Source organism: Puma concolor, chromosome A3 (assembly GCF_028749965.1).
Source record: "Puma concolor isolate L17-30 chromosome A3, mPumCon1.1.hap2, whole genome shotgun sequence".
NCBI classification, from domain to species: domain Eukaryota; kingdom Metazoa; phylum Chordata; class Mammalia; order Carnivora; family Felidae; genus Puma; species Puma concolor.
In genome coordinates, this window is record NC_141669.1 from 107,415,125 (window position 1) to 107,436,866 (window position 21,742).

Below are 21,742 nucleotides of genomic sequence, written 5' to 3' on the forward strand. Positions count from 1 at the left end.
GTTTTCTGAGCATCATGTCATCTGCAAAGACTGAAAATTTGACTTCCTCCTGGCTGATTTGGATGCCTTTTATTCCTTTGTGTTGTCTGATTGCTGAGGCTAAGACTTCCGATACTATGTTGAATAACAGTGGTGAGAGTTGACATCTCTGTTGTGTTTCTGGCCTTAGGGGGAAAGTTTTTTCCCACTGAGGATGATATTAGCAGTGGGTCTTTCATATGCGGCTTTTACGATCTTGAGGTATGATCCTTCTATCCCTACTTTCTTGAGGGTTTTTATCAATAAAGGATGCTGTATTTTGTCAAATGCTTTCTCTGCATCTTTTGAGAGGATCACGTGGTTCTTGTCCTTTCTTTTATTGATGTGATGTATTGTGGGGGGCCGGGCCCCGGTGCCAGGCTGAGACCGGGTCGAGCAATGTTCCCCGTTGACTCAAGCCAACCTGGTGTTTCCCCCTCCCATTCATGTGGGAGGCCGGGCCCCGGCGCCAGGCTGAGACCGGGTCGAGCAACGTTCCCTGTTGACTCAAGCCAACCCGGTGGTTCCCCCTCCCATTCCCCCACTTTCAAGGGCATACGAAAGCCTTGTCAAGGCTGAGAAAGTTAATTCCTGAAGCCTGTGGTCTGCAGGTGTTGGCAGTAATGCTACCTCCCTTTTTCTACCCTGAGTCAGATAGAAACAAACATGGGAATTGTGTTTTGCTAGCAATCTTATCAACAAGGTCTTGTGACCGGTCTAGAAAATGCACAAGAAACACAGAACTAAATGTTTTGGTGGGCAGCAATTATGTGAAACCTGTTTATTCTTAGAATGACCTAACCCATAAGAGTCTGGTTATAAAAGATTGCGTACAGCAGCAATAAAGCCGTCACTTGGGCCATCAGCCCAGGGGACCCTCCTGTTCCCAAACTTTCTCTTCTCTCTTTTTTTCTTGCATTCCCCTACCCTCAGGACCCTGACCTCGGTGTTTGTCGCGCCGGTCGCGACAATGTATCACATTAATTGTTTTGCAGATACTGAATCAGCCCTGCAGGTATAAATCCCACTTGGTTGTGGTGAATAATTCTTTTAATGTATTGTTGGATCCACTTGGTTAGTACCTTGTTGAGGATTTTTGCAACCATGCTCATCAGGGAAATTGGTCTATAGTTCTCCTTTTTAGTGGAGTCTTTGTCTGGTTTTGGAACCAAGGTAATACTGGCTTCATAGAAAGAGTTTGGTAGTTTTCCTTCCATTTCTATTTTTTGGAACAACTTCAAGAAAACAGGTGTTAACTCTTCCTTAAATGTTTGGTAGAATTCCCCTGGAAAGCCATCCAGCCCTTGACTCTTGTTTTTTGGTAGATTTTTGATTATTAATTCTATTTCCTTACAGGTTATGGGTCTGTTCAAATTTTCTATTTCTTCCTGTTTCAGTTTTGGTAGTTTATATGTTTCTAGGAATTTGTCCATTTCTTCCAGATTGCCCATTTTATTGGTATATAATTGCTCATAGTATTCTCATATTATTGTTTGTATTTCTGCTGTGTTGGTTGTGATCTCTCCTCTTTCATTCTTGATTTTATTTATTTGGGTCCTTACCTTTTTCTTTTTGATCAAACTGGCTAGGGGTTTATCAATTTTGTTAATTCTTTCAAAGGACCAGCTCCTGGATTCATTGATGTGTTCTACTGTTTTTTTGGTTTCGATAGCATTGATTTCTGCTCTAATCTTTATTATTTCCTATCTTCTGCTTGTCTGGGGTTTTATTTGCTGTTCTTTTTCCTGCTCTTTGTGGTATAAGGTTAGCTTGTGTATCTGAGAACTTTCTTCCTTTTTTAGGAAGGCCTGGATTGCTATATACTTTCCTCTTATGACCGCCTTTGCTGCATCCCACATATTTTGGGCTGTGGTGTTATCATTTTCATTGGCTTTCATGTACTTTTTAATTTCCTCTTTAATTTCTTGGTTAGCCTATTCATTCTTTAGTAGGATGTTCTTTAGTCTCCAAGTATTTGTTATCTTTCCAAATTTTTTCTTGTGGTTGATTTCGAGTTTCATAGCGTTGTGGTCTGAAAATATGCACAGTATGATCATGATCTTTTTGTACTTGTTGAGGGCTGATTTGTGTCCCAGTATGTGATCTATTCTGGAGAATGTTCCATGTGCACTGGAGAAGAATGTGTATTCTGCTGCTTTAGGATGAAATGTTATGAATATATCTGTTAAGTACCTCCAGTCCAGTGTGTCATTCAACACCATTGTTTCCTTGTTGATTTTCTGTTTAGATGATCTGTCCATTGTTGTAAGTGGGGTGTTGAAATCCCCTACTATTATGGTATTATTATCAATGAGTTTCTTTATGTTTGTGGTTAATTAATTTATATATTTGGGTGCTTTCATGTTTAGAGCATAAATGTTTACAATTGTTAGGTCTTCTTGGTGGATAGACCCCTTAATTATGATATAATGCCCTTCTTCATCTCTTGTTACAGTCTTTATTTTAAAATCTAGATTGTCTGATATAAATATGGCTACTCTGGCTTTCTTTTGTGACTATTAACATGATAGATGGTTCTCCATGCCATTATTTTCAATCTGAAGGTGACTTCAGATCTAAAATGGGTCTCTTGTAAACAGCATATAGAGGCATCTTGTTTTCTTATCCATTCTGTTACCCTGTGTCTTTTTATTGGAGTGTTCAGCCCGTTGATATTTAGAGTGGGTATTGAAAGTTATGAATATATTGCCATTATGTCACCTGTAGAATTGGAGTTTCTGGTAGTGTTTTTTGGTGCTTTCTAGTCTTTGATGCTTTTGGATTTTGGGGGTTTTGGGGGTTTTGGGGTTTTTTTTTGGTTTTTGCTTTTGTTTTTGTTTTTTCATCTTTTCTCCCCTCAGAGAGTCCCTCTTAAAATTTCTTGCAGGACTCGTTTGGTGGTCACAAACTCCTTTAATTTTTGTTTGTCTGGGAAACTTTATCTCTCCTTCCATTTTAAATAACAGCTTTGCTGGATAAAGAATTCTGGGCAGCATATTTTTCTGATTCAGCACATTGAATATATCCTGCCATTCCTTTCTGGCCTGCCAAGTTTCTGTGGCTAAGTCTACTTCATACCTGATTTATCTTCCCTTGTAGGTTAAGGACTTCTTTTCCCTTGCTGCATTCATGATTCTTTCCTTGCCTGAGTATTTTGTGATCTTTGACTATGATATGCCTTATTAATGGTCAGTTTTAGTTGAATCTAATGGGAATCATTTGTGCTGCCTGGATTTTGATGTCTGTGTGTTTCCCCAGATTAGGAAAGTTTTCTACTATGATTTGGTCACATAAATTGTCTACCATTTTTTCTCTCTCTTCATCTGGGACCCCTATGATTCTGATGTTGTTCCTTTTTAATGAGTCACTGAGTGCTCTAATTTTTATTTCATCTCTTTGCCTTAGTCTCCCTCTTCTTTTCTGCTTCATTATTCTCCATAAGTTTGTCCTCTATATTGCTGATTTGCTGCTGTGCCTTATCCATCCTTGCTACTGTGGCATGCATTCGAGATTGCAGCTCAGTTATAGCAATTTTTATTTCATCCTGACTAGCTTTTACTTCTTTCATCTGTGCAGAAAGGGATTTTAATCTATTTTCAATCCCAGCTAGTATTCTTTTTTTTTTTTTTTTTTTTTTTTTTTTTTTTTATTTATATATGAAATTTATTGTCAAATTGGTTTCCATACAACACCCAGTGCTCATCCCAAAAGGTGCCCTCCTCAGTACCCATCACCCACCCTCTCCTCCCTCCCACCCCCCATCGACCCTTAGTTTGTTCTCAGTTCTCAACAGTCTCTTATGCTTTGGCTCTCTCCCACTCTAACCTCTTTTTTTTTTTTTTTTTTTGTTCCCCTCCCCCATGGGTTTTTCTTAAGTTTTTCAGGATCCACATAAGAGTGAAACCATATGGTATCTGTCTTTCTCTGTATGGCTTATTTCACTTAGCATCACACTCTCCAGTTCCATCCACTTTGCTACAAAAGGCCATATTTCATTTTTTCTCATTGCCACATAGTACTCCATTGTGTATATAAACCACAATTTCTTTATCCATTCATCAGTTGATGGACATTTAGGCTCTTTCCACAATTTGGCTATTGTTGAGAGTGCTGCTATGAACATTGGGGTACAAGTGCCCCTATGCATCAGTACTCCTGTGTCCCTTGGATAAATTCCTAGCAGTGCTATTGCTGGGTCATAGGGTAGGTCTATTTTTAATTTTCTGAGGAACCTCCACACTGCTTTCCAGAGCGGCTGCACCAATTTGCATTCCCACCAACAGTGCAAGAGGGTTCCCGTTTCTCCACATCCTCTCCAGCATCTATAATCTCCTGATTTGTTCATTTTGGCCACTCTGACTGGCGTGAGGTGATATCTGAGTGTGGTTTTGATTTGTATTTCCCTGATAAGGAGCGACGCTGCACATCTTTTCATGTGCCTGTTGGCCATCCGGATGTCTTCTTTAGAGAAGTGTCTATTCATGTTTTCTGCCCATTTCTTCACTGGGTTATTTGCTTTTCGGGTGTGGAGTTTGGTGAGCTCTTTATAGATTTTGGATACTAGCCCTTTGTCCGATATGTCATTTGCAAATATCTTTTCCCATTCCGTTGGTTGCCTTTTAGTTTTGTTGGTTGTTTCCTTTGCTGTGCAGAAGCTTTTGATCTTCATAAGGTCCCAGTAATTCACTTTTGCTTTTAATTCCCTTGCCTTTGGGGATGTGTCTAGTAAGAGATTGCTACGGCTGAGGTCAGAGAGGTCTTTTCCTGCTTTCTCCTCTAAGGTTTTGATGGTTTCCTGTCTCACATTCAGGTCCTTTATCCATTTTGAGTTTATTTTTGTGAATGGTGTGAGAAAGTGGTCTAGTTTCAACCTTCTGCATGTTGCTGTCCAGTTCTCCCAGCACCATTTGTTGAAGAGACTGTCTTTTTTCCATTGGATGTTCTTTCCTGCTTTGTCAAAGATGAGTTGGCCGTACGTTTGTGGGTCTAGTTCCGGGGTTTCTATTCTATTCCATTGGTCTATGTGTCTGTTTTGGTGCCAATACCATGCTGTCTTGATGATGACAGCTTTGTAGTAGAGGCTAAAGTCTGGGATTGTGATGCCTCCTGCTTTGGTCTTCTTCTTCAAAATTACTTTGGCTATTCGGGGCCTTTTGTGGTTCCATATGAATTTTAGGATTGCTTGTTCTAGTTTCGAGAAGAATGCTGGTGCAATTTTGATTGGGATAGCATTGAATGTGTAGATAGCTTTGGGTAGTATTGACATTTTGACAATATTTATTCTTCCAATCCATGAGCAGGGAATGTCTTTCCATTTCTTTAAATCTTCTTCAATTACCTTCATAAGCTTTCTATAGTTTTCAGCATACAGATCCTTTACATCTTTGGTTAGATTGATTCCTAGGTATTTTATGCTTCTTGGTGCAATTGTGAATGGGATCAGTTTCTTTATTTGTCTTTCTGTTGCTTCATTGTTAGTGTATAAGAATGCAACTGATTTCTGTACATTGATTTTGTATCCTGCAACTTTGCTGAATTCATGTATCAGTTCTAGCAGACTTTTGGTGGAGTCTATCGGATTTTCCATGTATAATATCATGTCATCTGCAAAGAGCGAAAGCTTGATTTCATCTTTGCCAATTTTGACGCCTTTGATTTCCTTTTGTTGTCTGATTGCTGATGCTAGAACTTCCAGCACTATGTTAAACAACAGCGGTGAGAGTGGGCATCCCTGTCGTGTTCCTGATCTCAGGGAAAAAGCTCTCAGTTTTTCCCCGTTGAGGATGATGTTAGCTGTGGGCTTTTCATAAATGGCTTTTATGATCTTTAAGTATGTTCCTTCTATCCCGACTTTCTCAAGAGTTTTTATTAAGAAAGGGTGCTGGATTTTGTCAAAGGCCTTTTCTGCATCGATTGACAGGATCATATGGTTTTTCTCTTTTTTTTTGTTAATGTGATGTATCACGTTGATTGATTTGCGAATGTTGAACCAGCCCTGCATCCCAGGAATGAATCCCACTTGATCATGGTGAATAATTCTTTTTATATGCCGTTGAATTCGATTTGCTAGTATCTTATTGAGAATTTTTGCATCCATATTCATCAGGGATATTGGCCGGTAGTTCTCTTTTTTTACTGGGTCTCTGTCTGGTTTAGGAATCAAAGTAATACTGGCTTCATAGAATGAGTCTGGAAGTTTTCCTTCCCTTTCTATTTCTTGGAATAGCTTGAGAAGGATAGGTATTATCTCTGCTTTAAACGTCTGGTAGAACTCCCCTGGGAAGCCATCTGGTCCTGGACTCTTATTTGTTGGGAGATTTTTGATAACCGATTCAATTTCTTCGCTGGTGATGGGTCTGTTCAAGCTTTCTATTTCCTCCTGATTGAGTTTTGGAAGAGTGTGGGTGTTCAGGAATTTGTCCATTTCTTCTAGGTTGTCCAATTTGTTGGCATATAATTTTTCATAGTATTCCCTGATAATTGTTTGTATCTCTGAGGGATTGGTTGTAATAATTCCATTTTCATTCATGATTTTATCTATTTGGGTCATCTCCCTTTTCTTTTTGAGAAGCCTGGCTAGAGGTTTGTCAATTTTGTTTATTTTTTCAAAAAACCAACTCTTGGTTTCATTGATCTGCTCTACAGTTTTTTTAGATTCTATATTGTTTATTTCTGCTCTGATCTTTATTATTTCTCTTCTTCTGCTGGGTTTAGGCTGCCTTTGCTGTTCTGCTTCTATTTCCTTTAGGTGTGCTGTTAGATTTTGTATTTGGGATTTTTCTTGTTTCTTGAGATAGGCCTGGATTGCAATGTATTTTCCTCTCAGGACTGCCTTCGCTGCGTCCCAAAGCGTTTGGATTGTTGTATTTTCATTTTCGTTTGTTTCCATATATTTTTTAATTTCTTCTCTAATTGCCTGGTTGACCCACTCATTCATTAGTAGGGTGTTCTTTAACCTCCATGCTTTTGGAGGTTTTCCAGACTTTTTTCTGTGGTTGATTTCAAGCTTCATAGCGTTGTGGTCTGAAAGTATGCATGGTATGATTTCAATTCTTGTAAACTTATGAAGGGCTGTTTTGTGACCCAGTATATGATCTATCTTGGAGAATGTTCCATGTGCACTCGAGAAGAAAGTATATTCTGTTGCTTTGGGATGCAGAGTTCTAAATATATCTGTCAGGTCCATCTGATCCAATGTCTCATTCAGGGCCCTTGTTTCTTTATTGATCGTGTGTCTAGATGATCTATCCATTTCTGTAAGTGGGGTGTTAAAGTCCCCTGCAATTACCACATTCTTATCAATAAGGTTGCTTGTGTTTATGAGTAATTGTTTTATATATTTGGGCGCTCCGGTATTCGGCGCATAGACATTTATAATTGTTAGCTCTTCCTGATGGATAGACCCTGTCACTATTATATAATGTCCTTCTTCATCTCTTGTTACAGCCTTTAATTTAAAGTCTAGTTTGTCTGATATAAGGATGGCTACTCCAGCTTTCTTTTGGCTTCCAGTAGCATGATAAATAGTTCTCCATCCCCTCACTCTCAATCTAAAGGTGTCCTCAGGTCTAAAATGAGTCTCTTGTAGACAGCAAATAGATGGGTCTTGTTTTTTTATCCATTCTGATACCCTATGTCTTTTGGTTGGCGCATTTAGTCCATTTACATTCAGTGTTATTATAGAAAGATATGGGTTTAGAGTCATTGTGATATCTGTATGTTTTATGCTTGTAGTGATGTCTCTGGTACTTTGTCTCACAGGGTCCCCCTTAGGATCTCTTGTAGGGCTGGTTTAGTGGTGACAAATTCCTTCAGTTTTTGTTTGTTTGGGAAGACCTTTATCTCTCCTTCTATTCTAAATGACAGACTTGCTGGATAAAGGATTCTCGGCTGCATATTTTTTCTGTCTAGCACACTGAAAATCTCGTGCCAATTCTTTCTGGCCTGCCAAGTTTCAAAAGAGAGATCAGTCACGAGTCTTATAGGTCTCCCTTTATATGTGAGGGCACGTTTACCCCTTGCTGCTTTCAGAATTTTCTCTTTATCCTTGTATTTTGCCAGTTTCACTATGATATGTCGTGCAGAAGATCGATTCAAGTTACGTCTGAAGGGAGTTCTCTGTGCCTCTTGGATTTCAATGCCTTTTTCCTTCCCCAGTTCAGGGAAGTTCTCAGCTATTATTTCTTCAAGTACCCCTTCAGCACCTTTCCCTCTCTCTTCCTCCTCTGGGATACCAATGATGCGTATATTATTTCTTTTTAGTGTATCACTTAGTTCTCTAATTTTCCCCTCATACTCCTGGATTTTTTTATCCCTCTTTTTCTCAGCTTCCTCTTTTTCCATAACTTTATCTTCTAGTTCACCTATTCTCTCCTCTGCCTCTTCAATCCGAGCCGTGGTGGTTTCCATTTTGTTATGCATTTCGTTTAAAGCGTTTTTCAGCTCCTCGTGACTGTTCCTTAGTCCCTTGATCTCTGTAGCAAGAGATTCTCTGCTGTCCGCTATACTGTTTTCAAGCCCAGCGATTAATTTTATGACTATTATTCTAAATTCACTTTCTGTTATATTATTTAAATCCTTTTTGATCAGCTCATTAGCTGTTGTTATTTCCTGGAGATTCTTCTGAGGGGAATTCTTCCGCTTGGTCATTTTGGATAGTCCCTGGCGTGGTGAGGACCTGCAGGGCACTTCCCCTGTGCTGTGGTGTATAACTGGAGTTGGTGGGCGGAGCCGCAGTCAGACCTGATGTCTGCTCCCAGCCCACCGCTGGGGCCACAGTCAGACTGGTGCGTGCCTTCTCTTCCCCTCTCCTAGGGGCGGGATTCACTGTGGGGTGGGGTGGTCTGTCTGGGCTACTTGCACACTGCCAGGCTTGTGATGCTGGGGATCTGGCGTCTTAGCTGGGGTGGGTAGGCAAGGTGCACAGGGGCAGGAGGGGCAGGCTTAGCTTGCTTCTCCTTAGGTGATCCACTTCAGGAGGGGCCCTGTGGCAGCAAGAGGGAGTCAGATCCGCTGCCGGAGGTTTGGCTCTGCAGAAGCGCAGAGTTGGGTGTTTGCGCGGAGCGAGCAAGTTCCCTGGCAGGAACTGGTTCTCTTTGGGATTTTGGCTGGGGGATGGGCGGGGAAGATGGCGCTGGCGAGCGCCTTTGTTCCCCACCAAACTGAGCTCTGTCGTCCGGGGGCTCAGCAGCTCTCCTTCCCTTTGTCCTCCAGCCTTCCCGCTTTCTGAGCAGAGCTGTTAACTTATGACTTCCCAGACGCTAAGTCGCGCTTGCTGTCAGGACACAGTCCGTCAGGCCCCTCCGCTTTTTGCAAGCCAGACTCGGGGGCTCTGCTTGGCCGGCGAGTCGCCCCTCCGCCCCGGCTCCCTCCCGCCAGTCCGTGGAGCGCGCACCGCCTCGCCGCCCTTCCTACCCTCTTCCGTGGGCCTCTCGTCTGCGCTTGGCTCCGGCGACTCCGTTCTGCTAATCCTCTGGTGGTTTTCTGGGTTATTTAGGCAGGTGTAGGTGGAATCTAAGTGATCAGCAGGACGCGCGGTGAGCCCAGCGTCCTCCTACGCCGCCATCTTCCTCCCAATCCCCCAGCTAGTATTCTTTTATAGTGATTCTAAATTCAAGTTCAGACATCTGCTTATATCTGTGTTGATTACATCCCTGGCTGTCATTTCCTCCTGTTCTTTCTTTTGAGGTGAATTCTTTCATTTCATCATTTTGGAGGAATAAAAGGAATTAATATGGTAAAAAAATTAAAAACAACACAAAGAAATCAAATAAAAGGTACCAGATCCTAGGTGTGTTTCGGTCTGGTTGTTGAAAGAAGCTTGATAGATTAGAGAAAAAAGGGAAAGATAAGAAAGTAAATAAAAGATAAAAGAAAAAAGGGAAAAAAGGAAAATGTTTGAAAATTTGAAAAAAATAGAATAAAATGAAATGATGAAAGTAAAATATAATTTTAAAAATTTACAAAAAAGTAAAAAATGTAGTAGAACAAAATTAAGGAAAAATCTTTTTAATAAAAATGGAAGATAATAGATTTTTCGCTTTCTGTATTCAAGAAAGAAAAAGAAAAAGAAAAAGAAAAAAAAATTGAATAAAAGGACCAGTGAACAGAATGAAGTACGATTGAAATTACATCTGTTTTCCCATAGATGTCAAGCTATGAAGCACTTTATAGTCCATAAACTAAGCAGGTGGAGAGACTTTGTCAAGAGCATTGTAGGCCCAGTTGGGTGGGGTTTAGTGCAATGGTTCCATTCTCCACTAGATGGTGCTGCTTAGCTTACTGGGGTGGATTGCTGGGGGCACTTGTAGGCAAGAATGCACATACTCCGGAGGGATGAAAATGGCATTGCCCAGCTACCAAGCAGTGTTTCAGTGTTTATGGAAAATCACAGCACACATCTGGTGCCAGGTATCACCCTTGACATCCTTGTTCCAACACCAGCGAATGTGGTTGTTCCCTGGGGTGTGCTGGAACCTATGATTGTGGGGTGGCCACACAGCCTCTACCAAATGTCCTCCCAGCAGGGGAACTGCCTCTCCCTGTATGGCCCAAGGGCCACTTGGACCTCATTCTCTCCTCCTGTGGATTCACTCTTCCCACCAGAGCACCACCAGGTATGAGCTGTGGACTTTCAGACTTTGCACTCCCCCTGTTTATAGAGTCTTAATGGAATTTAAACCTCTACTTTCTCTTTTCTCCCTTTTTTTGTTCAGTCCTTGTAGCTGTTTCCACTTTTCCACTTTCTCTCCATCTGCTTTGGGTTGGGGGGTGCTTTTCCCATACTCTCCTCCACCCCCCCACCCTGTCTCTGTTCTCTTTCTGCAAGCAAAAACAGCTCCCTGCCCTCTGCGGCTTCTCTTTCCCCCAGTTCACCTCTCCCCACTGCATACCTGCCAAATTCTATGGTTCAGGTTGTGCAGATTGTTGTGTTAATCCTCAAATCAGTTTCCTAGGTGTGCAAGATGGTTTAGTGTTGATCTGGCTGCATTTCAGGGATGAGAGATGCAAAAAAAAAAAAAAAAAAAAAAAGCAAGGTGCTTACAGTTTTAACAATTATTAAAATTGTAATGAAAATGTATTTTAATCTGCAAAATTTGAATTAATTCTTAGCAGAATTAAGATTCCTTAGTCAACTTTCTCAGTAACTTCAGTAACTATAAAATTGAGTTATGTTTTGTAGGACTCTCTTATCATATTAACAGATGTTTACATTCCAATAGCAATTAAAAAAATTTTTAATGTTTATTTTTGAGAGAGAGAGACAGAGCATAAGAGGTGAGGGATAGAGAGAGAGAGGGAAACACAGAATCTGAAACAGGCTCCAGGCTCTGAGCTGTCAGCACAGAGTCCAACGCAAGGTTCCAATTTAGGAATAGCAAGATCATGACCTAGGCCAAAGGCAGATGCTTAACCAACTGAGCCACCCAGGCATCCTGTTCCAATAACAATTTTAATGTCATTTTACCTATTGACACACTGATGCAAAAAGTACTTTGGGAATGAACTTATGTTCAATTCAATGCCCAATCCTGACAGCTTAAAGCTTTTAATTAAATTAAGGGGTAGGAAAGTGAGGCCACACGGTGGTTTAGCAACCAACTCATACTGTGGGCAACTGAAGGCTGCAACAGAGAATACACACCAAGGAGGGGTATTTATGGGTATTTATGTACCAGCTCCCTTGAGTCTTTGATTGAAGACTTGGTGGAGGGCTGTCCCTTAGAGCATTGACTCCATAGCACTGTGGTATGACAAGTGTATAGAAAAGTAGGGTCCAAGTTGAAGAGAACATTCTTGTGCAGAGACAGGCAGTTGGAATGCAACTGCTGAATGGCTGGTGAGCAGCTTAAATTGGAGACTCCTGGACTGAAACCCAGGTCTGACTGATGTCAAAGCCATTTTTTTCTAATTCAAATCTTCCCCCAAGTATTCCATGATTGAGTGAAATTTTAGATGGAGACCACAAGGTCTTTGGAATGGCACCTCTCTACATATTCCCCAGAGTGAGACAAGACTCTTTAAAATTAGCTGTAGGGGTGCCTGGTGGCTCAGTTTATTGAGCATCCAGCTTTTGATTTTAGCTCGGTTGTAATCTCAAGGGTGATCTCAACGTTCATGGGATGAAGTCCCCTGTTGGGCTCTGTGCTGACAGTGTGGAGCCTGTTTGGGATTCTCTTTCTCCCTCTCTCTCTCTCTCTGCCCCTCCCCCACTCACACGTGCATATCCTTTCTCTCTCAAAAGAAATAAATAAACATTAAAGAATCAGCTGTTAAATGTGGGCTTACTGTTCCTTGCTAAAGCCAAATTTTTGTAATCAGCTGAAATCGTATTACATACAGACCCTATTTTTACAGATCCTCCATTCTATAAGCTCTTTGTCACATGATATGTTCATGGTCCAAATGTGGAAGAAAACTGAGCCGGCAGCCCATTCTAGGTTCCAAGCAAAGTGCAAACATACATATTGTGTGAAAGAAGCAGCCTTAGTTAGAACTGAGCCAAGAGGGGTCATGCAAGTACTTCTCTATATCCTTCAGTTTTGATATAACAGCTAATCCCCTTCTGCTCCTCCCCAGGCCCTCCTCATGGCTTAGATGTGGCTGCTCTTTGGCAGACAGCTGTTACATGAAATTGCAAAATCTAAGCACATATTTGCTCACTTAATGTAAGCAACAGAGAAATAAATCTGAACTTTGGAAAAAGTCTATTAATAATTAACAGATAGTGAAATTATCAAGATATAGAATGCTATGCAGGAAAAAAAATCCCAAATCTTGGGTTTGGAATAAACTGTGAAAATGTTTACCCGGTTAGTTTGTATCAGTGATTATGAACAACATGCTAAATCAGTACTTCAGAAGTCTGTATATGACTATTACAGGTCTGGGGCAAATGATCAGGAAACATTGGCTGATAATGTTGCAGCATTTTCCAGGTAAGAAAATTTATTTATTTTTAAATCATGTTTTGTGTAATTACATGAAGACATTCTACCAAAATAAGACCTCAGGTTTTAATGTTGTTGATGTGAAATTATCCATCTAGATAGATGCTTAGTAGAGAGGGAACAATTCTTGGGGCTGTGAGAAATTTTGGGCTATCAAACTGTTTAAAAATATCCCAAGCCTGGGAATCTCAAACCATTGACTGAAAAAGCCAACCCTAATTGTCCTCACATGGAATTATGTGGATAATTAATTTGACTATGTATAAAAATAGTGATGCATTCTAAAGACTCTACTTTCTTTTTCTCTGAGTTGGACAGTGAGGGTCTATGAGCATGGTGTAGGAAACGGTTAGCACTAGGTTCAAGATAGCCATCTTATCTGGTTGAACCAGATCGGATTGTTGCCTCAAATGTTCCCATCCTGCTGGCTTTCCCTTATCATTCATTTTGATTATTGTTGTCTCAACTTTCACTTTAGATTTCAATTTGTCTATATAACATTAATCTTTCAATGTTGCTGCTTCATCCATCATCCAAAGTGCTTCACCTACCTCTGTTTCCAAATTAGTTTTCCCTTGCCTTTCATATTTCAAAGCACAAGATGGTAGGTGTCACGGTTTATGTTTTCTGTTTGTAATAAAAACAATAAACAAAATAACTTTAAAGGAGTGTTTTTCTCTCAGCAGTTACAAAATGGTTTATTTGCTGGAGTAGGGGAGGAGAACCCTCCATACACTATACTCTCTCAAACTCATCCATCTTACATTATAGCCTTTAGTAAAGCTAGTGAATATTGTGGGTGTTCATTGATGGTGATAAATTAAAGAAAAAGGGTAGAAAATATCCAGAAGAAAGAATCTGCTTTCCTGCTTGGCTTCTTCTGTCTAGAGCAAAATCTCTCAAAAATCACTTTTCTATGTGTAAATTAGGAAAAATGAGATGATTCTAACCAAGGTGGTCCCTGGCAAACAGCACCGATGTACTCTCAGGAGTCTGAGAATGGGGTGAAGGATGGGGCCTCCCCCAAACTTCTCTAAGCCTTGACTTTGTCTCAGTTCTTCCCTGGAACCCACATGAGCTCCACCAATGCTGGAAGAGCCATAGAAAGGGAAAATTTGGCTAAGAGTGGAGGGGCTTAAAATTCTGTATGATCTTTTTCAATCATTTAACATTCTGGGCCTCTCCAAACTTTTCTGTTCCTGGAAGATGTCCCTTCCTGGGCCCAATAGCAGCTCCGTTCACCGGGTAATATGGCTTACTTCCTTGTAATCTCCTGAAAACAACCCTTTAACCCAAAAAGGTTATTTTAACCAAGGAAATTTCAGGCCCTTGACAGGTGTATGGAGTTGGTGTCTCCTTGCATTTCTTATGTCATAATGCTCAGGTGACCATCTATTTCCTCAAACCCCCTTTAACACCCTTCCGCTCATGCTACTTAATTAATGGACTCATGCTTATTAGGAATCTCTATAGGCTAGGTTCTATACTACATGCTGAGGATAGAGCAATGAGCCAGACAAAGCTTCTGTTCACAGGTGCTTACATTCCAATGGATGCACATTGACCTTTGACTTCCATAATGCTGGTGGGTTGAATTGATGCAAAATGTACCCCGAACAACTGGCCTAGTAGAGGCCTTAAAGAGAGAGCAAAGGGGTGCAGCACATACAGGCACCTCTGCAACCCTAGAAATTCTGGAAGCTTTGTCAGACATGGAAGGCATTGTTGAGTTCCAAGTTGTGGACTGGAAGCATGCCTCATGCTTGTGTGGGTTTCATGGTACTCCAGTAAGTATTCCCACCCTGTGCATGTACTCAGTCACTTGAGTTTGCAATGCCATCCTTTCCATGCACCTTGATCTTTCCTTTTTGTTCAACTTGAAAGGGAAAAAACATGGATTAATCAACTTTCTCTGGAGGTTGGCTGATGCTATTTTATGATCAACCACTTGAAGAGTTTTTATATTGCAACAAACGTTAGCGGCCATTGCTTATCTAACACCTCAATTCCTCTTTTCTTGTGTAACTTTCTGGGTGACCCTTCATTCCTCACCTTGTATCATTGAGCTGATCACATGGAACTAAGAATAGATTTTCTGCCAGAGTTGTGGTGGCTTTGGGTTGACGGGATGAAAGAAATCAATCTGAACTCTCTCATTCTGATTCAAATGAAGACTGCAAAACAACCAAACCTCAGATAACCTGTTGTGACACAGTGTCAGGGCATTTTAAAGACATTTATGAAATGTGTACACTTTTCCTCCCACAAGCACAACAAAAGGTCATTCACAGTGACAGCTGTTATCTCTCTGTGCTCAGCTCTGACAATCACATTTTTGAGTTTTGGGGATATGGCTCACTTATGTGACCTAGCAGTTGCTTGTAAACGTTTCTGGGGTAAGACTTGCGACTCTAATGTTATCGTGGCTAAAAACTGATAAAATAAAATAAAATACAAAAAGACACATGAAGTCAAATAGATGGAACCATACTGAAGAACAAAGTTACCTATTGTAAACATTTCGAGAACAGTAGGTGTTAGCTTGCAACATTTTGCATGATTGGAATCACCATGACCTGATTGGAGTTAAACACACACACACACACACACACACACACACACACACACACACACACAGTATGTTGTTTCTCTTATACATTAACTCAGTGTATCCTTCTCAACCATGGTCTGCACTTTGTGGCTTCTGGTGAAATCATCACTAGTGGAAACTTAATTCTATAATTTGGGTGTCTAGAAGTCCTGATGAAGTTAGAAAATGAAGCTCCTTTCTTTTCTGTTGTGTCACTTATTGACACTGAAAATGGGGTGATTTTCTTTTACATAACAGGTGATAAAGTGATGTCATTATTCCTTTATTGCAGTGCCTCACAGGTTGATAGTGATCCAATTAAATGTTTTAAAGATGTCACGATATTAAGAATGAAGGGTAAAAAATAAGATTACAAGGGCGCCAGGGTGGCTCAGTCGGATAAGCGTCGGACTCTCAATTTCGGCTTGGGTCATGATCTCAATGTTCGAGAGTTTGAGCCCCAAGTTGGGCTCTGTGCTGACTGTGAAGAGCCTGCTTGGGATCCTCTCTCTTTGCCCCTCCCCTGCTCTCCTTCTCTCTCTGTCTCTCTAAAAAAAAAAAAACTTAAAAATGTTTTAAAAATAAGATTACAAAAATTGTGTTTTGTATACGTATTTACATACATTTTATTTGCTTTAAATAGTTTAAACAATTAATGTGAAGAAATTGGACTGCAGTATGATCATCTTACAGACTTATGAAACATTAATTCACTGTGTTCAGTTGATGGGATTCAGTAACAGCACTTGGCTTTACAGCTGGGTGATAAGTGTCTTCCTTCAAATACAGTATCCCATCTTGGGGAGTGTATACATCACCAGATTTTTTTGTAAATTAAATGTGAGGCTTTTGTTGGATGTGAAGGGTGGGTCAAAAGTTCTGTGAAAAGATCCCCACCTTTACCCCCTACTTCCTTTACTCAGTCATGTTATTTTCCATCCTTCGAAAGAGGTTTATTATTTGATTGGTTCAATTGTTTTATCCATCTTCATATCCTTTTTCCAAAGTGGAGGTCTCATAAGAGCACAGTCCAAGGTTACATTCAGCTACTATTTGATGTAAGACTGTGAAAAAAAAAAAAATCACTTCTATTCGGGGTGGAGTCAGGTGGGACTCGGAAAGCTATTGGAACTACTTGACAAGGTTAGTTGTAATAGTTCTTTGGAAAATATAAAAAAATGGAAAACTTTTTAGAGAACATACACTTCCCACTCCATCGATCTTATATAATTTTGCCTGAAACTTGCATTTTGTGCATTGGTTGGTGAGTCTCCGTAATGTCACCGTCAGAACAGAAAATAATGTGTGTGGGAAAGCCAAGAACACAGTTATTAAAGGGACTGCGCCACCATGTGGACAAGCATAAATAAAGCTACTGTCTGGAGATAGAAGGGTTGAGCCTTGCCTTCTACATAGGAATTAACATTTAACAATGTCCTTTCACACACACACACACACACACACACACACACACACACACACACGATGCCCAGCAGCTCTGTGTGTGCTCTTCATAAAAGCTTTCATTGTTTCCTCAGCTCTAAGTAAATATTAATGCCTTCCAAGGCCAACAGCTGCTATTAAAATCGTTTTCTCTCATTCTCATAATACACTTAGAGATGATTGGTAATAAAAACTCTCTTCAAGGCTTCTGCCTTTCCCCCTTCAAAATGGAGATCAAAGAAGCATGCTGTGAGGGTCAGTCCAAAAGAAAAGACTTCCAGCAGCAAAGCATGTGGTGTGACAGAAAATAATGACAATTATGATGTTCAAAGGAATTGCAGAGAAATCACACAGTAAAACTTCTTTATTATGCTTTTCAAGGGCTGGATGTTTTTACTTTATTATGTGGGGAAGGGTTAGATTACAGACCCAAAGCAACATGAAGGCAGAATTTCTTCTTCCACTACAGGAAGTAGGCTCCAGTTAAGACCTTGGAGGTTCAATTTATTTTGGTTACTACATTTCTAAATCACACTTCAGTATATTAACTAAAAATCTTGTTCTCTCTGGAAGCAAAGTAAAATCTAGGTAATAAAAGGTGAGGGCTGGTTAGGTATGTTTGTATGTGTTACACACATGTTTGTTTCTTAGTGCTCATTAGAAAGACGGCTTCTTCAGTTCTAATGAGTTACTAATAAGAAAAATAATCCTGAACAAATAGGACATATAAATTTCGCTGAGAGGAAAGAGAACTTGTTCTCCTGTAAATTTTACTAGTAAAGTTTTTGGTTCTTGGTTTATTGATAGTTTTCATTACAACACAAAAGAATTGCAGGAAAAGTCATTTAAGATCGTGTTCAGGAGTCAAAAATTCTTCAAGCCAAAAGTCCAGTTTCTACCAAATACCCTTTTAGAAGAAAATGCACAATTAAACTAAAAAGAATTATCTTCCCTCATCACCATACTTCAGTGGATACTGACTTCCGTTTAAGAATTTTGAAGAAACCACATTATAATTTTATTTTTTTAAGTTTTTTTAATGTTTACTTAATTTGGAGAGAGAGAGACAAAGAGAGACAGTGCGAGTGGGGGAGGGGCAGAGAAGGAGACACAGAATCCAAAGCAGGCTCCAGGCTCTGAGCTGTCAGCACAGAGCCTGACCTGGGTCTCAAACTCACCAACCATGAGATCATGACCTGAGCCGGCATCAGATGCTTAACAGACTGAGGCACCCAGGCACTGCACCACATTAAAATTTTAAAAGTAATTACCTGAAGTTACTGTTATTTGAAAAGGAAAACAAAAAACAAAAAGGACAAACTGTACATAATATATCTTTTTTTTTAATTTTTAATTTTTTTTGAGAGAGAGCAAGTGCACAAGTTGGGGAGAGAGGCAGCAGGGGAGGGAGAGAGAGAGGGAGAGAGAGAGAGAGAGTGTGTGTATGTGTGTGAATCCTAAGCAGGTTCCACTCTCAGTGAGGAGCCTGACTCAGGGCTCAATCCCACAACCTTGGGATCATGACCGGAGCCAAAATCAAAAGTCAGATCCTCAACCAACTGAGCCACCCAGGTACCCCTCTTCTTAAATTATAATCTAATCCATGTTTTTGTATACCATCTTCAAAATGACCTGGAGGAAGTGAAATGAAAGCTATGTTCACACAAAAACATTTACATAAATGTTTACAGCAGCTTTATTTAAAATTGCTTCAAACTGGAAATGTTCCAAATATTTCTTAGCTGGGGAATGGGCAAACAGACTGTGGTGCTTCTGTACAGCAGAATATTGTTCATCAACCAAAAGGAACAAATTATAGATGCACATGGCAACATGGATGAATCTCAAATGCACTGTGCTAAGTGAAAGAAGGCAGACTCAAGAGGCTACATACTTTATGATTCCATTTATATGTTCTTGCGAAGTAAAACTATATGGACAGAAAAAATACCGGTGGTTGTGAGAGGGTTGGTGGGAGACAGAGTTTCACTGCTAAGGGAAATGGGGAAATTTTTAAAGATGGTGAACTGTTCTTGATTGTCTTGGCACTTATACAACTGCATGCATTTGACAAAGCTCCCCAAACTGGACACTCACATGGGTGAATCCTACATACGTTAACTACACCTCACTAAGAAGGATAGCTTGTGAAATTCATTATTATCTTATTGCTAACATGCTATCTTAACAAGCATTGAAATTGCCCCTTTCCTTCAATTTTGTTATTTGCTGGGTGGGAAAAATACAAGAATATTTTCTCTTTTTAAAGTAAAATGTAATGTCAAAGCCTTGGTTATGCTTTTAAAATTCTGAAACTCTTTTTTAAAAATTCTAGATGGAAGCTGTATCCGCGGATGCTCCGGAATGTTGCTGAAATAGACCTGTCGACTTCTGTTTTGGGACAGAGGGTCAGCATGCCAATATGCGTTGGAGCTACTGCCATGCAGTGCATGGCTCACGTGGATGGGGAGCTTGCAACTGTGCGAGGTAGGAAGAAAGTCCTCACTCAAAAGGACAGAAGAGCACTAACATTTAGTGACTCTTTTCTGTGTATGCATCAAGCAAACACTTCCCTATATATGTTTATACTCACAAAAGCTAAGCTCATTGACTCTGCCATTAATATACCTGTTTTTGCACCTTCTGCTCCTCTATTTTCTAGCTGTATGACTCTGGGCAAGATACTTGTGCCTCAGTTTTATCAGCTGCAAGATAGGGATAAAAATAGTACCCACCTCCTCAAGTTACTGTCAGGATTAAATGAGTTTGCACAAACAAAGCACTTAAAATAGTGCCTTGCACACAGTGGTGGTTCAATAGCTTTTAGTTATATTATGTGTATTAATACCCATATTTCAGAAAATGGAGGTCTGAGAAATTGACTTGGCTCACCCATGGTCATACAGCAACATAGTGGCAGAGATGGGATTCAACCTCATGGCTACCTTATTTCAAAGCCCTTCCTGCTTCCCCAAACCATGTGAGTCTCACAGGGAAACAGCAAATGCAGTGACCTGGTTGGTTGCATTTTCTGCCATGGCTTTGGACCATGATTCTGTTTTACGAATGGGTTAGATTCCCAATAGAGCATTTCTAACTGCCTTAGGAGAGAGAGATGAGAAATTCAAATATGATGTAAAGAAATTCCTTCTTAGGGCTAATTTATTAACTTTCAGTCCCCTAGCAACCATGAACATTTGAAAAGGTATGTACAGTGATAAATCTACCCACCCCCCCCAACTTCAAAACCTCCTATAAAACTCCTATCTGACTTCTTTTGATACTAAGCAGGGCAGGAAATTCAGGCCCAAGGAGCGGGAACTAAATACTATTTTAAAGCATTTCAGTTCTAAGTATTACCGATCTTATGGATTTACTTCCCTTCTTGAAACGTCTACCATAGAATTCTGCTAGGGACATCAGCATGACAGAGTGAGATTTTGCTGGACAGACTTAGGTTACAGTCTAGAACTTTTTTTTTTTTTTTAATTCTAGGACCACACACAGAGAAGTGACCTTAGGACCCAGCCATTTGTCCATGAGAAACCTGAAATATGGGCAGGGAGAAGGAGAAGGGAGGAGGAGAAGAAAACCAGTATCTGTCTATTTACAGTTGGAATAAGAAAGGCCTTTCCTTTCTTATGGCTTTCTTTTTTTTTTTTTTTAATTTTTTTTTCAACGTTTATTTATTTTTGGGACAGAGAGAGACAGAGCACGAACGGGGGAGGGGCAGAGAGAGAGGGAGACACAGAATCGGAAACAGGCTCCAGGCTCTGAGCCATCAGCCCAGAGCCTGACGCGGGGCTCGAACTCACGGACCGCGAGATCGTGACCTGGCTGAAGTCGGACGCTTAACCGACTGCGCCACCCAGGCGCCCCTCCTTTCTTATGGCTTTCAAAGGCCATAGACAACAACCATTAAAACAAAAGCCAACAAATCAACACAAAAACCCAGAAACTTCTATGCTGTCAAAGTTCTACAAAAATTGATAAAACAAGTGGCAAACAAAACAAATTGAAATTATGAGGCTGCAAAGCGTTAATGACCTTTCTGTGTGAAAAGCCCCTATACTTGAATAATGAAATAACATCTAACCCCAAATAGATGAAGAGATATAAGTGGAAAAGGACAAACAGGAGATTCATAAATGGACACATAAAAATGGCCAATAAACATATGAAAAGTATTCAATTTCCCCAATTATCAAATGCGTATAAATTATAACTATATGTTTTATTTTCTGAATATCAAATTACCATTTTCAGGTTATACAGTGTGATGCGGTTGTTTTCAAATATTGATAAGAAGAGTGTAAGGTGGAATCATATTTCTAGAAAATTGTTTGACAATTGTTTATCAAAATTTTAAAGTATGAATTCCATGTGATGCTGTAAGTCTTCTTCTAGGCATTGCAAGGAAATAATTATGACTTTGAAGAATAACATCTCTGCATGGATTCTCCTGCCTTTGTTATTTTTAATAGGAGAAAAGTTAGAAAAAAGAAAAACCCAAATGTCCCCATATTTGGAGATTGGTTGTAAAACAAAACAGGGTGCATTAAAAATGGAATCAATTTTTTTAGTGATATGAGAGAAAGAGTGTGGTGGTGTGGAAAAATGTTGTGGCATGTTTTTTAAAAAGCAGTTACAAACAATAGTCAGAAAGATAAATATATGATTTCACTCATATGTGGAATTTTAGAAACAAAACAGATGAACAAATATTAAAGAATCCATCCTC

The 21,742-nt window shown here is 40.0% G+C and overlaps 1 protein-coding gene across 1 annotated transcript in view; it reads left to right on the top strand.

Moving 5' to 3' along the window:
* Positions 1-12,775: 12,775 nt before the first annotated feature.
* The window catches only part of HAO1 (hydroxyacid oxidase 1), a 45,859-nt gene continuing 36,892 nt past the window's right edge, over positions 12,776-21,742 (top strand). The window contains exons 1-2 of the mRNA XM_025932406.2: positions 12,776-12,956; positions 19,337-19,488. Of these exons, the coding sequence (XP_025788191.2) occupies positions 12,820-12,956; positions 19,337-19,488 (289 nt within the window). The 5' untranslated portion in view covers positions 12,776-12,819. The remainder of the gene's footprint in view (positions 12,957-19,336; positions 19,489-21,742) is intronic.